This window comes from Diadema setosum, chromosome 2 (genome assembly GCF_964275005.1).
Source record: "Diadema setosum chromosome 2, eeDiaSeto1, whole genome shotgun sequence".
Classification (NCBI taxonomy): Eukaryota; Metazoa; Echinodermata; class Echinoidea; order Diadematoida; family Diadematidae; genus Diadema; species Diadema setosum.
In genome coordinates, this window is record NC_092686.1 from 35,822,104 (window position 1) to 35,836,393 (window position 14,290).

A 14,290-nucleotide genomic window follows, 5' to 3' on the forward strand; every position below is an offset into this window, starting at 1 on the left:
TCATTGTGACTTTCAAAATCTTAAAGTATTGCTTTTCAACTCGATGCAAATCTCTGCGGTTGAGTTGATATCGATCAAATTTAAGAATTCCTCTGTTTATAAGATGAAAGAGATGAATAAGTAAAATCCAGAATATTGTATGATAATATTCCTGAACTTGAAAGAGATTACAGATAGTTCAACATCCATGAAGTGCACATGTACACGTACTTGTAGGTGCAAGAAAAGATATATTCATTTACAGAGTATATTTTGATTTTAGACAATAACTTTGCTCTCGTACTTACAGTGTTAATGTTTCTTTTTTTTCCCCTCCCTCATCTCTCCTTGCTTGGAATAATCTTCACCTGCCAACCCCCTGTGTCATACATTTACGTGTCTGTCCATGCGTACCCACTTCCCTCGTGCAACATCACCCAGGCGGTTACCATCCGGTGAAGATCTTCGACCTCTTCAATGGGAAGTACCATGTGGTGCGGAAGCTGGGATGGGGGCACTTTTCTACTGTCTGGTTGGCCTGGGATTTGGCGTAAGTATCAATCAAGTCACTCTCTCGTGAAATAGGTGCATTTTGCCTGCATGCAGCATTTTATATCCCTATCTAGTTATATAACATGTGAGGTATGCATGTAGAAAGAAAAAACATTTGGCAGTTTCACCTTGTAGAATGGATAAAAGAGATGTGCATATTTTATGTGTGGTAACTGCTGTATGTTTTGCACAAATGTAAAACTGATATCTTTTTCTTATTATTATTATTTTTTTTTTTTTGAGTGGAGAGCCATATGTGGCAAAAGTTGAAACCTCAAAGTTTATGCACTCGAATGCTGACAAAAGAAATCATGTGATATCCCATGGGTACCTGAAAAATGTCAGTATTTCTAGTTGGCAGGAACTGAAACATCATAAAACAGTACCCGCTCGTCTGCAGCATCCTCAAATGAAATTTATTTCTGCATACAATCTCTCCATTATTTGAGTTGACTGAGGTGGTGGTGGTGGCTGACCAGAAACTGAAAACTCCTCCACCCTGCAAACATTGGAGAGCTAGCAGTTTGCGGGTGTGGCTTCCATGACAGCTTTGGCTATGACTGGAATTCCTGCTGTCCCTCCCCCACAGCTCTCATGCTCATATGCATCATGCCATGGCACACTCAGAATGAATACATACATGCTGGAAGTCATGTATAAATGAATCATGATCCAGTGCGAGTTGTACACATTAATGTGTGCATGTAAGATTAGCATGACCACTTTCTTTCATCATTGTTGTTGTTTTTTTCCTGTTGTTTTTCTTTTGTTGTTGTTGTTGTTTTAGGTTATTCTGTTTTCTTGCATACACATTTTTCTGTGTGAGTTCATTTTGTCATTCGTATATCAGCCTCCCACCCTTTTTTCCAGGTTTGGAAGAGGGTATCATAACCAATTAGTCGCTCAATGCTCTGTGTTTTGCCAGTCCTTGTGCGTGATGCAGTGATGATCAGCATGACAGAAGGGCATTGACGGAAAAATCCAGAGCAATATGAATGGCTCAACTCTGCTCAGCCAGTAATCCGTTCCTTGTCAAACTATTCATTTTTTTTTTTTTTCAAATTCATGCGCAGCCATAATTGCAGTCCTCCTAGATGTTGTTCCAACCATGGTCAAAGAATGAAAAATGCAGCCCGAGTATTCTGTCACATGCCCAAATTGCCTCCCAGACAATTTGGTAGTGCGTTTCCCCCGATTAAAAATGCATCTATGCTTGCATCTCCAAATGTTAATCACTGACTTATTTCATGGTGTGTGTAGTGGGGGGGGGGGGGGTGGATGGGAATATTTTAATTGATGCTTTTTCCTGCAACTGCATCAAAAAAAAAAAAAAAAAATCAGAAGAGCAATCTGTGGAACAGTTTTGTTCCAACATCTCAACATTACAACTAAAAAATGGGATCTGTCATGTTGTTCTTGTCACAGTCTGTATCATGTTATGGCCTTTATATACCAGTTGTAGTGATTTTATCCTTTCTATTATGATTCTGATTCTGATTTTATTTTTGAATTTCTTTTTCATACATAAATGAAATACTAAGTCAATTGAACAAACAAACTGAGCACAGTATAAATTGAATCTGACAGTTAAAATAAATGAATGATTAATTCAAATATTCTACTTTTTTCCCCTGACACAATGCAAATGTAATTTATTGTAAATAAACTATTTTGTGCATACATTTATGCAAACATAGAATTTTACAGTGTATCTCTTGCTCAAAGACAAATTAGGCAATTTTTGATGTACAGAAATTCAGGAGACCATCATCATAAGCAAGAGCTTGACAAGGACAATGGCCTCAGAAATGATTGTCTAAACAACACAACATTGTAAGAATAAAGAAGAATTGTCCGAATTTCAGCTGTAAAAGGACTTTTATGCTTTGGAATGCAGTTCAGTTGATCCTATTTTGTGTGTGGGCTGATAGACCTGTCACACACTTTGTTTTGAAATGTTCAGTACATTCTCAGGAGAAATGGGTGCCTGCTGAAATCATCGTCAACCACACAAATGCGCTTGCATGTGACAGCATTTCCCGGAATACATTTATTTGGTCTTTTTTTTCTGAAAGTACTCATTAGGTAGCACATTTATGCCGCATATGATGACATTTAGTTGACAGTTCAGACGGGTATTGATGAGCCCAAATGAAACATGATTCAAATTGATAGCATGGGGACGTAGTCCCTGATTCATCGGGGGAATGTGCCCTGATAGCATACGAAATGAGTTTGATGAATTAGTAATGGTCTGGTAGTGTGTCGCGAATGTGGCCGCTTCGCAGCAGCGAAAAGGTTTAGCAGCTCGTGTAGGGTTGCACCCGTCACTCATGGAATTTGGCTCGCCACCCGCAGGCAAGCAAAACACTGTATTACTCCTTCTTTCTTTCATTCTCTTTATAGCAGATTGGGAGGGGGTGCATGAAGGATTATAGAAGATGAGGAATGGGGAGAAAGGGAGGTATGATTACAGGTTCCGTGCACAGAAGAGATGACAAAAGTCTGACCCCTTATGTAGCACTTTAAAAACACAACACATCGATAACTTGATATGTGCAAAAGACTTTGGTGTTAAATGGACCTACCCCTTTCCCCCTCCCAGGACTATTTATTTTGCTTTTGTGATGTTTTTTCCTCAGAAAACAAATTACCCTCAATGCTGTGCTATAGAGTTTCTTTTCTCCATTTCAGACTTGTTTATTTTTCATTTTGTTCCCTGGCTTTCCAAAAAAAAAATGTAAGTTACTGTCAATAGTTATTCTTGAGAATGGCTGAGGTGCAAATTCCTGCTTTTGTATCCTTTGAAGACAAAAGCAGACAACAACAAAAGACCAAGAAATAAAAGAGTATACACATCAAGGTGTAACACTATTATTTTTGAGGCTGCAAATGCCTCATTTCAGAAGGGCAGTACGCCTAGATTATGCAGTGCACTCTCATGATAATAAACATGGTTATTATGAAATTTCGTCACAACAAGTTAAAAATTCAGGTCCCAACGTTATTGTCTGTATATCTTTATGTACTTTATTTTGTTTCGTAATGTGAGGAAATTTCAATGTAGCAACAGAAAACTGCTGGTCCCGAGGACTTCTTTACAGTGAGAGTCACCTGTAGTTTGATAGGAGCATTAAATGATTTATTCCATTCTAAGACAGTGGAGAGCTAAGTCTATTCAGGTACGCAAAAAGAAAAAAAAAATAAAGAAGAAGAAGCTATGTTCACGTGCAATCCTTTCAGTGTCCTGCAAAGAAGGCATGCCACACAGACTACGAGTGCAATTGCCGCAGAAGTGAAATGAATTAGTGGAACCATATCTAATGAAATAGCAAACATAGTGTACACAGGCACACACTCTGTAAAACTTTTGTCGCTTGTTTTCTAGTACCCCCCTCAGATTGTGCCCCCCGTACTGATTTGAATAGCGGGATTTGACTGAGCAACAATTAAGTGGGAATGCAACTGCGCATTTCGAAGCGGGGGATGGGAATCTCTGGCAGGGAGCTGGCGGGATGCATGGCACATAGTAATTCACACCAAAAGATTGATCCTTCCATACCAAATGGGATATCTGTTTTATAGTTTCAGCGCAGTTTTGATTTAATTGTCTCATGTTGGTGTGTTATTGATGCATCTATAAGATACAGTTTGCAAGCAATTAGCAAGGAGATATTGTGAGTGTTGTTGAATATAAATAGATATGATTGTTTGTGCTTCAATTATTAAAACTGCAGTTTTTTATTGCTTTGTAAGTAGGGTAATTGCAATTTTCGCTACACACCAAATAGCTGAACGTAATACATAATTCTCTATAAAGTACAAGATGTATAATAAGAGAATACATTTGTTGTAGTTAATGCAAATTATCGCTGTATGATTGAAAGGGTTGTTTTGTGTCCCAGAATTCAGTAAATTGTACCAATCGTTTTTCATTTGGGTGTTGGTTTTTTTTCATTCCTATTTTTATTTCTTTTACCCTCTTTCTCTTCTTATATTTTGCTGTTCGTAATTATGAATACAATTGTACCTACCAGCAATGCTGTATGACATGCACTATTGATTCTCAATAGTTAACAGTTGGACAGTACGCCAGTCAATGTACATAACTAAAGTAACTCAGTGATTAGCTTGTTTCTGTCACATAGGGGCGAGTGATATTAAATGCCATTGTACACAAATCATCTCTCCCTTCTTTGTTCTTTCATAATGGCATTCCTTTCTCATGACAATTTCATCTTTTCCATCCATTTTTTGTTATCATTGTGGCCAAAGAATGGCACTGAAATTGCCCACGTACTGACTGCCGAACAAATAAAAAACAAGATACACTAGCATACCGGTATATCTTACTGACGCCAAAGTTGAGACGTGGCCATTAAACCCCAGAATATTTAGAAGAGGTTCATTATCACAAACAAATGTTTGGAAAGTTATTTAGTGAAGGAGGTGATATATAACTCATGTTTGGTGCTCATGTTGCTGTGATACATCTGAAATGAATATATTTCTTTAAGAACAAATCTTACCAGAGTGATATGTTTACTTATTTCCTTGAAACTTTTCAGAAAGGAACAAGCATGCAGAGCCAATATTCAAGTCTAGTTGTGGCATTAAAATGTAGGGTCTGTTTGTAAAACTTACTGAACTCAATGCTTTTCTTTGAAGGCATTAGCCCAACCCCCTTTTCTTTCTTCTTCTTATTTGTCATTGTTTCCTCCTCGTTTTTTTTTCATCCAAAGCAGGAGTGCGGATAGAAAAGCAATTGTTAAATTGGCGTTTGGAATAGGCAAATATTGAAGTGGACATATCACTGTAATATTGAATGTACTCATGTATACTGGAAAATTCTCCTAGTTCATATTACAGTTTCAAACTGTGCAAACTTAAAAAGTATTGAAATTACAGTGGAGTGGTAGAAACATTAAACGCATAGACCCATAACTTATTTGTTCAATCTGTAAATTGCTCTTCTATCATTTGGAGTCATTTCATGTGGATAGTGTGTAATATCTTGTGTGTTTTGATAGTATTTATTGTAATATCTTCAGTGTGTGTGTGTGTGTGTTTTTTTTTTTTTTCCTTTTGGTGAATGCATTGGATAATGCTGTAAATGATGATGAATGTTATTATACTTGGTAGTGATAAATAGTATTTTCTTCATCATTATTATGTAAGAGTGTTCTCTTATGGAATTTTACATCACCAGGGACAATGAGAATTCAAAAAGAAAGATTTCAGGGATACAAGAGGAAGGAAACATATTGAAACCAATTGCTTTGAAACTGAATCAAAGCTAAACTGATGACTTTGTTTTGTTTTGTTTAAGTTTGTTTTGTTTCGTTTGTTGCTGGTTCAAAGTGTGTGCTGGTTGGGAGGTAGCTGCATACTGACAGATCTCCTTTTCTTTTTTCTTTTTTCTTTCTTTTTTTCCTTTTCCCCTCCCTCTTTTCTTGCTTTGCAAATTTGAAGTGGCCCCCTTCCCTCGAATTTGAATGTGACCCAAAAGAGTGTGACTAAACCCCGCTCACAAACACTTAGCCAGTCTATATTGGGGGCTGACTGGAAGTAGCCTGCGCTTCGGCATGCACAGGCACACTGTTTGCATGCTGCAGGAGGCTGCATGGGAGATTTTAGCTGCTTGCCTTTGCTCTGTAAAGAAGCTCTGTTGTCTGAGATCACCCAGTAGTTTATTTCTGCATTACCACTGCCACTGTGAAAGCAGGCTAGATCTACTGAAAGTATTGAGTGATTTTCATTTAGTTCTGTGCCTGCATCTACTAGTGTATGTTCCACATTGAAGTTGGTTTGAAGTCATGACTTTTAGACTTTGCTAAAAATGAAGACCTACACAGCACCAGTTCATTTTAAATGTATTTTTTTTTTTTTAGTATTAGAATGAACATCACTTTCACAGAACTTGTGCATAGCCATTCCTCAAGTGAGTTTTATTTGTTCAGCACAGTACATTGTACATGCAGTGTATTAAAAATAAGATATTACTTGATGAGACCGCATGTATACCAAGCGCACTTTTAATTTTGTTCTATTTTATTTCATTTTTAAAATGAGATTTAACGTTCAAATTGTGATTTATAGATAAAGATTATAGATGCATAGAAAATATGATAAACTTATTTATGTAGCTTTTTGTGATAAGCCAAACTCGAATATGGAGGAGAATACTGGTATAATGTGAACCTGACAGAAAAAAGTGCAAGCATGTGGCACAAGATGGAACTGAGCATCATTGAATCCTTGCTATTTTTGGCACGGAGAGTCTGTAATATCAATTTTGGATTGTGATGATAACTGCACATGTTTAAGTGCACGTGTATGAATGGGATGAGGCATGGAGAAGGAACTGGAGCAGAAAGAGACCTGGTAAAATGTAAATCGTTTGATAACCCTGAATCTCCTTCATCTGTTTGGAGGATAATAGCGATGGTTCTCACAGTGATGATGATAATGTGATGAAAGTGACATTATGAAGATAATGATAGCACTGTAAAAGTGGATATTTTCGTGCGAGTAATTTTTTGCACTCTGCCGGGTAGGATGACTTTCTTTAATTCTGCGGAATCAAGACATTAACTGCTGGAACGTACGGCATGCATTAATATTTGCGTGCTTTTATTTAAGCTCTAGATTCTGGTTGTGCGAAATGCACAAAAATTTCCACTTTTATCGTAATAACAGTTGTCCCTATTAGTATTACTATTACTAGTATCACCATAATCATTATCATCGCTGATGGCAGTAATATTACTCATTACGACAACTTGAAAATATTGTTTTCTCAACCCACTGTTGGGTCAACAGTGTTGGAGGTAAAAGTACAACATAAATGGATGAATTAATAATTGAGATGCAAGTGTGTTGAAGATGAATAGATCGTGAATGAAAAGGAATGACCCTTTTCTCATGGTGATATCTAAATCCGGAAAAGCCACGGTTGCTGTGAAAGATTGCACAAATGCTCATACGAATATCTGTATGCTTGCACAAGTTTCTCTCCGACAAGTTTGAGTGTGCACCTCAAGGCATATGAGGTACGGAGGACATAAAACAGAACAACTAGGATAAAGGGATCAACGGAATGAATGCATCTTGGTTACCATGGGACCTTACCTCTTTATCTCTTTTTCTCTCATCCAATCCACAGAGGGAGGAGGTACGTGGCCCTGAAGGTGGTGAAGAGTGCCGAACACTACACAGAGACTGCCCTGGATGAAATCAAACTTCTGAAATGCGTAAGTAGGACACCCGCCCCCGAAACAAACGAAACCAGTACACACATCTGGATGAAAAGGGGATAGGATGCTTAGTGGTTAGCCTGTGTGCCTGTAATTGGTAATTGGATCATGGGCCAGGGCTTACACCCATGGGACTGCTCTGACCGAAATCATATCAACAAGCAGTAAACAAATTATCAAACAAAATATTTTCCCCCCCCCCCCCAGTGTGATTGTCAGTCCCGGTACGCAATGTTTTAATGGGAGAGGAAAAAAATTAATTGCTGTGATACCTTCTATTTGTCCTGTGTGAATAACATGGTGTATGGTTTCTGAGGTCAACAGCACAGGTAGCGTCTTTGCAAAATCGTTCATCGAAACAATCTGACAATGGTAAATTATAGCTATTGAACACTTCTTGGAGGTTCTCATTTTTTGAAAGTGGTTTCAAAAGATTTTCATACCGAGTCCAGACTGATGCTGAATTATTAACCGCTCAGTTCACTGTTTCGTCTTTGGAGGCTTCACTATTGCCAGTTACCCTTCTGAGGGTGTTCATTTGAGGTAGATTTCAGAGGTGATGAATGACATTTCTGGGAGGACCTTTACACTGTGCTAACCAAGGGTGTCAGACCGCACTATTCCTGCCCGCCTCCTTGAAGTTAGAGCTCTCTTTCTTCCCTAAACAGCTTGACCTTTGCTCCAGGAAATGTTAGATCCTTTGAGTTGAAAAAAAAACCATAACAAAATGGACAGAGTAGAAGTGAAGATACCATTCTAAGCCTTTATCAAAACCATTCCTTCCTTCCCCCCCCCAAAAAAAAAAAAAAAAAAAATGAAAGGAGGAAGGAAACCATACAAGAATACAATTATGTTTGACCACATTCTCCAGGACACAAATCGTGCATTGACCCCACATGTTATACAATGTCCAAATGCAGTAGTTGGTGGATGAACAAGAGAGTCACTTTTAATCATACTATATGGTATTCGTGGAATTTTCAAGGAAGTGTTGCTTTGTATGTGGCTGTAGGCCTTCAGGAATTCAAAGCAGGTTGGTAGCAAATCCTCCTCATTTATGTCAGACTATTTTTTCCTCACATTTTTGAGTCTATCCATTGAAAAAGTCTTTGATAAAGTTCTCCAAATAGAAAGACAGTAAAGTGAATGTAAGTAAATAAAATGAAAGCATCTACTGGATGTGAGCATCAGTGTCAAAAAATGAAGAAAAAATGTTGGAATTAGAAAAGTCAAATGTGGATTTCCAACACAGATGTAGTACCACCTTGAAAAAAAAAAATCATGTCATGACATAGTTCTCAAGGTATTTGCATTATTTATGTTTAATAACCTGAAATCAACAGGAAATTGTTTACTTATCGATTTTATACCTATCTTTATGTAATTACTTCAGTTTTATCAATTTTCAGGTAATCTTCTACAATTAGAAAGATCATGTGTTATGGTTAAATTCTATAAATCCTGTATGAACTTTATCCCTGTGTGATGCTGACAAGACCCTTGAAGCATTAGCATCACGCCTTCATGCCGGAAGATACTTTCAATTTTCTTAATTAAAGTCTGTGTCATTTGTCACGCGTGAAGTAGCGCTGTGTTGCGTAAAGCGAATGTGGTTTCTTGGGGGAGATGGTTCACAAGCATTAGATGAAAAGAGCCAGGGAGTGCACCACGTACACACTTCATCCAAGATGATCGCGAAGCGCTCACCCTAGTTGAGCTTCGTAGCGTATCTGACCCCTGATTTGTAGGCAAGCTGATTGGGATTGTATCGACCTTGCCTGTGGTCTAAGGGGATTTCCAGAACCCTCTTTGTTTTATCAAGGCCAAAGAGACACAGGATCTTTGGACCATTTGTAGGTTATCTCTCTTTGTTGATAGCAAGAAGCAGGAAGTGGATGGGAGCAGATATTATGTTGAAAGGTTCTTCAATTTGACTGGAGTGCTTTTATCAGACGTGTCATGTTTGATATGAGAAGAACATTTTGCTTCTCATCCGTTCCATCCATTTAACTTTCCTTTCTTTCATGTTTGTCCTTGAAGAATTGGTACATGGAAAAAAAAAAACATCCATGTGCATTGGCTACTATGATACAGTCTTAGGTGTCTGGTGTTCCTGTTTGTTTTGCTCTTCATCAAATATATGCTGTTGTGCATTCATATTCATGAAAATTTGCAGGTCATCAGATAAGGGGTAAATATACACACAGGAAGATTAATATGCATGGTAGATTTTATTCCTGCTTTTGTGTGGACTGAAGCAGTTCTAGTGATGCAGTGTGAAGCAAAGTATTGTTCAAGAGTTATGTTTAGGAATTGCAATATTCATAATCATGTACTACACATAAGCATTGCTCAATCAGTGTAAAACAAACACATTCATATCTGATGGATGGATGATGGAGGCCATTGGGGATTCCCCCTCTCCCCTCCCCCGCCCCTCACTTAATGCCCAGACACCAGGCAATTATGCATGTGATGCGATTTTAAAGTGAGCCTGAAAAGAGATGACACGATTGTCCTATCTTCCCCGCTGCATTTCAAAACCATGCCTCAGGCGGGATGCAAGCACTCCCCCTATTCCCCACCCCACATCTAAGTCTCCTCCACTTGCGACAACCTGCTTCGCTGACCCGCTCCCCATCTACTTACCGTCAGCGTGCATTAACATTAAGTGGACAGAGAGGGGAGAGGATACAGAGAGACAGCCGTAGACAGTAGAGGAGAGGAAGAGAGGAAAGTGAATAGAAGATGAATAGAAAAGATGAAGAAATGAGAAGACACCTTACAGTCCACAGTGAAGAGAAACAGAGATTTACAGAGAACAAAGATAAACAGGTTTTTTAACCCATTGAGTACAAGTCCCGAGTATACTTGGGCAAGTGTGTATAGGAAATGTGTGTTGTAGCAAAATCAGCCTGTCCTCAACGGCAGGAAAGATAAAGCAGCAAGTGTCTAATAACATCGCTAATTGTCTAGATCACGCAGTCATATTTATGTGCAGTAATGTATGTTATGCTCTTTTCTTCATTAACCATCCCTTCTGCATTTGCTCTCATATTGAAATAGGATCAAAATCTTATGGTTTTGATATTGCTACGCTGATTAAATTAGATGTGTCCAATTAGTGGGGACTTGGAAAGAATTTTGAAAAAGAATAGAGAAAGGAAAAATGATGATGATATTTAATGTGTATGACTGTGTATGCATCAAATGACAGTTAGCATCATGCGCATCATATTTGGCATCGTGTCCTGTGCGGAATGATTTGTCCGCCACAAACTCCAACTTCGGTGAAGTGACGCTATGCGCCTGTGTATTTACTGCATCTGATATTTCTTTTGTTTTTACCTTGCGAGTTTGTTGTGCAACCTTAGCGGGTATTGCACACGCCCAGAGAGATGCCCGTCTCAGATGTCTTCCTTCCAGTGCATGAATAATCAGTGCGTGTGAAGGACGCCCTGACATCTGCGTTAGCGCGCGATGTTTGTCGGTGTTTGGTTACCCAGAGAGGGAGAGAGACCGGAGTAGGCTACGCCGTGCACACGTTCAATCTCAAGGCTTTGTAGTCTGAGCATGAACAGTCCCCGTCCTTTGCCAGCGTGTTGTTGATTTCCACAAACAATTCCCGTTTGTATCGTTTGCGGCGTGACACGACGCGGTATTCTGTTTGCCGTTGTGATGTGCGTACGTACGTGAGTGCACGTTTCGCTGTCACATTCAGAATGAGTTTGGATTTTGCAGAAGATAGGTTGAGAGTATGTAGCCATCATTTATTTACAAGATGCTGGCTCGCACAGCGCTTTGAGCCAGAACCCGAGCGTGTCACACCTTGGATGAGTAGTGCGTGCGACCCCAAGAAGGGTGTGATCCTCATTACAGCACCGCCATATGGGGCGAGGGACGAGGCAGGTTTGTGTGAGTGATGTGAATGGAAAGAGTGGACAGGTTCAGAATTAACAGTTCTGCCCCCCCCCCCCCCTCCACAATCACACATACACACAAACACACACATACACGCACATGTTGACACCACATAAGCTTTCATAATGAGCTGACCTGTGTTCAAGCAATGAAGTGACTGGAAAGAGTCCGTAGTCTGAAGTGCAATGTAGGAAAGCGCCTTTGAGAATGTAGATTAGCTGAAATACAATCACTTCCCTTGTCAGATAGGCAGAGCATTCATTAAAGTTGTGAAGGTGCATCTGATATTGATTGTGCAGTGTAGATGCATTCATTCTCTACAGTATGGAGGGTAGGTGTCTTTTTAACAATACAATCTGTATTTAATTGGCAGTATATCTGATAATGAGTAAAAACTGATAACACTTGTGGCAGAAACAAACCATTCAACAGTACAGACGGGTGTGAGCACTTTGTTATGTTTGTGTAAATATTTGGTTATGTTATCGAGTTTTGTTGTATGTAATCTTGCATTATGCTAGCAAAAATGAGCAATCATTTACTACTAAAGTGACTGGCCAAGAATTATGCAAATAAAACACTAGTTAATATTTTTCTTCTCTCTGGGATTTCTAAGAAGCAGTGCGGAAAGCCCAATTGTTGACAGTGGGCGTGTTATTCTGCCGATGGATCCTTACTCATGTAGCTTACTCCATAAAGAGAAGAGCTAAGGAATGTATTTTCACTTTGCAGTTTTGTTATTCAGCATTTTATGATTGTAAAGAATACATTTGCTGACTGCTTCTTTGTTTCCTTTGTGGTTTTCTCGCTAGGTGAGGGACAGCGACCCCAATGATATCAACAGAGAGCGAGTGGTTCATCTGGTGGACGACTTCAAAGTGACAGGCGTCAACGGCACACGTATCCTTCCCATCTCCCCAAGTTCTGCCAGTAGATATGGTGGTCTACCATTTGCCTTTGAAAGGCCGCAACTTCTTTCAATATCATACTGCCATCTCATGCAGTTTTAAAGGGATGGTACAGTTTAGGTTTAGATGGGGCTGCAGGTTTTCAACTTTTTTTGTGAGTGTGTGTTTGTGAGATAATGAGAAACCTCTTATGAAATATGAAAGAACATGCAATTCTTTGAGAAATTCACCGTCTATTTTATGAGAGTTCGTCTTGAAATGACTGAGATATCCCAAAAAAGCAATCCTAATGAATTGTGACAGGCCACGACTTTTATTAGGATCTCTTTGTTCTAACTTGTTTTTGGATATCTCAGTCATTTCAAAACCAATTTGATAAATCATCAAATATAATTTCAGTTCCCCCTAGAATTGTATGCTCTGTAACATTTTATAGAGTGGTTTCTAAATATCTTGCAAAATGTTAAAAGTTGAATCCTCACCTCAACCAATACTACGCCATCCCTTTAACCCCTCTCTTTTCTCTGTCTCTGTTTTCTTTCTCTCCTCTCTACCCTCCCCTCCTATTTGCCTCCTAAAATATGCCTTCCATACTCCGTTTTTTCCAATTCAAACTGTTTCCATATCTGTTAAAGCCATCTTCTTCATCTCTTTCTCCTCCTCCCCATCCCCATTAATTTTCCCCTTCTGTCCTCCTTTTCTTTTTTTATACATCCTTTCTCTTTCCCCCTCATCCTCCTTCTCTTCTTCCTCTTCTTCCCTCTTCCATCCTCCTCTTCCCTTTCATATATTCTTTCTCTTTCCCCATCATCCTCTTCCTTCTCTTCTTCCCCCTCTTCTTCCCCTTCTTCCCTCTTTCATCCTCGTTTTCTCTTTCGTACACCTCCTCTCTCTCCCGTAATCATCTTTTCCTTCTTTTCTTCTTCCTCTTCTCCCTCCCATCCTCATCATTTTCCCTTCCACACACCCCCTCTCTTTTCCCATCACCATCTTTTTCTTTGTGTTCCCCCCCCCCAATCCTCTTCATTTCATTAAGATGGCTGAGGTGCTTTCAATGTGACATCTTGTAGAGCAGTGTTCTCTTACCACTCCCAGATCTGTTGGGAATGTCATTTGATAAGTCAATGCAAGCAATCCTTGTATCATTAGAGGTTTACATTAATAGCTGTTCAAAACTTCAAAAATTTAGTTGCTCTCTGTCAGAGAAATTGCTTTCTTTAACCCAGCATATTCTACCAAACAGATGTTTGCATGGTGTTTGAGGTGCTCGGCAACAACCTGTTGAAACCCATTATTCAATCCAAGTACATGGGACTACCAATCAAACAAGTGAAAAGCATCATTAGACAGGTGAGTGGAGGATCTGCCTTCTAGCAAGCTTGAGATTTAAGGATGAGTGGATATTATAATGACAGCATTGTCTTTATATACATCTGGATGTCCTCGTCAGCATTAGTACTGCTGTTCCAAAGGATCCTGCTCTCCTAGCCATGTGCAAAAAAGTATGCTCACTTGTTGCCATTAGCATCACCATGTCATAGTTTGAAGGACAAAAGCGCAGGACTCCTGCAAGTGCAAATTGGGATAATGGCTTATATGTCTTGAGGATATCTTTAGAAACACCATTTGAATTGCTTTTAAAGCTTTCTTCATCTGGCTGTTACACTGTGCAGT

The 14,290-nt window shown here is 39.1% G+C and overlaps 1 protein-coding gene across 1 annotated transcript in view; it reads left to right on the plus strand.

The window, feature by feature from the left end:
* Positions 1-14,290, plus strand: part of LOC140242242 (SRSF protein kinase 3-like) — a 54,553-nt gene that overhangs the window by 24,566 nt on the left and 15,697 nt on the right. Inside the window, exons 3-6 of the mRNA XM_072321990.1 lie at positions 421-529; positions 7,697-7,784; positions 12,521-12,608; positions 13,860-13,966. Of these exons, the coding sequence (XP_072178091.1) occupies positions 421-529; positions 7,697-7,784; positions 12,521-12,608; positions 13,860-13,966 (392 nt within the window). The remainder of the gene's footprint in view (positions 1-420; positions 530-7,696; positions 7,785-12,520; positions 12,609-13,859; positions 13,967-14,290) is intronic.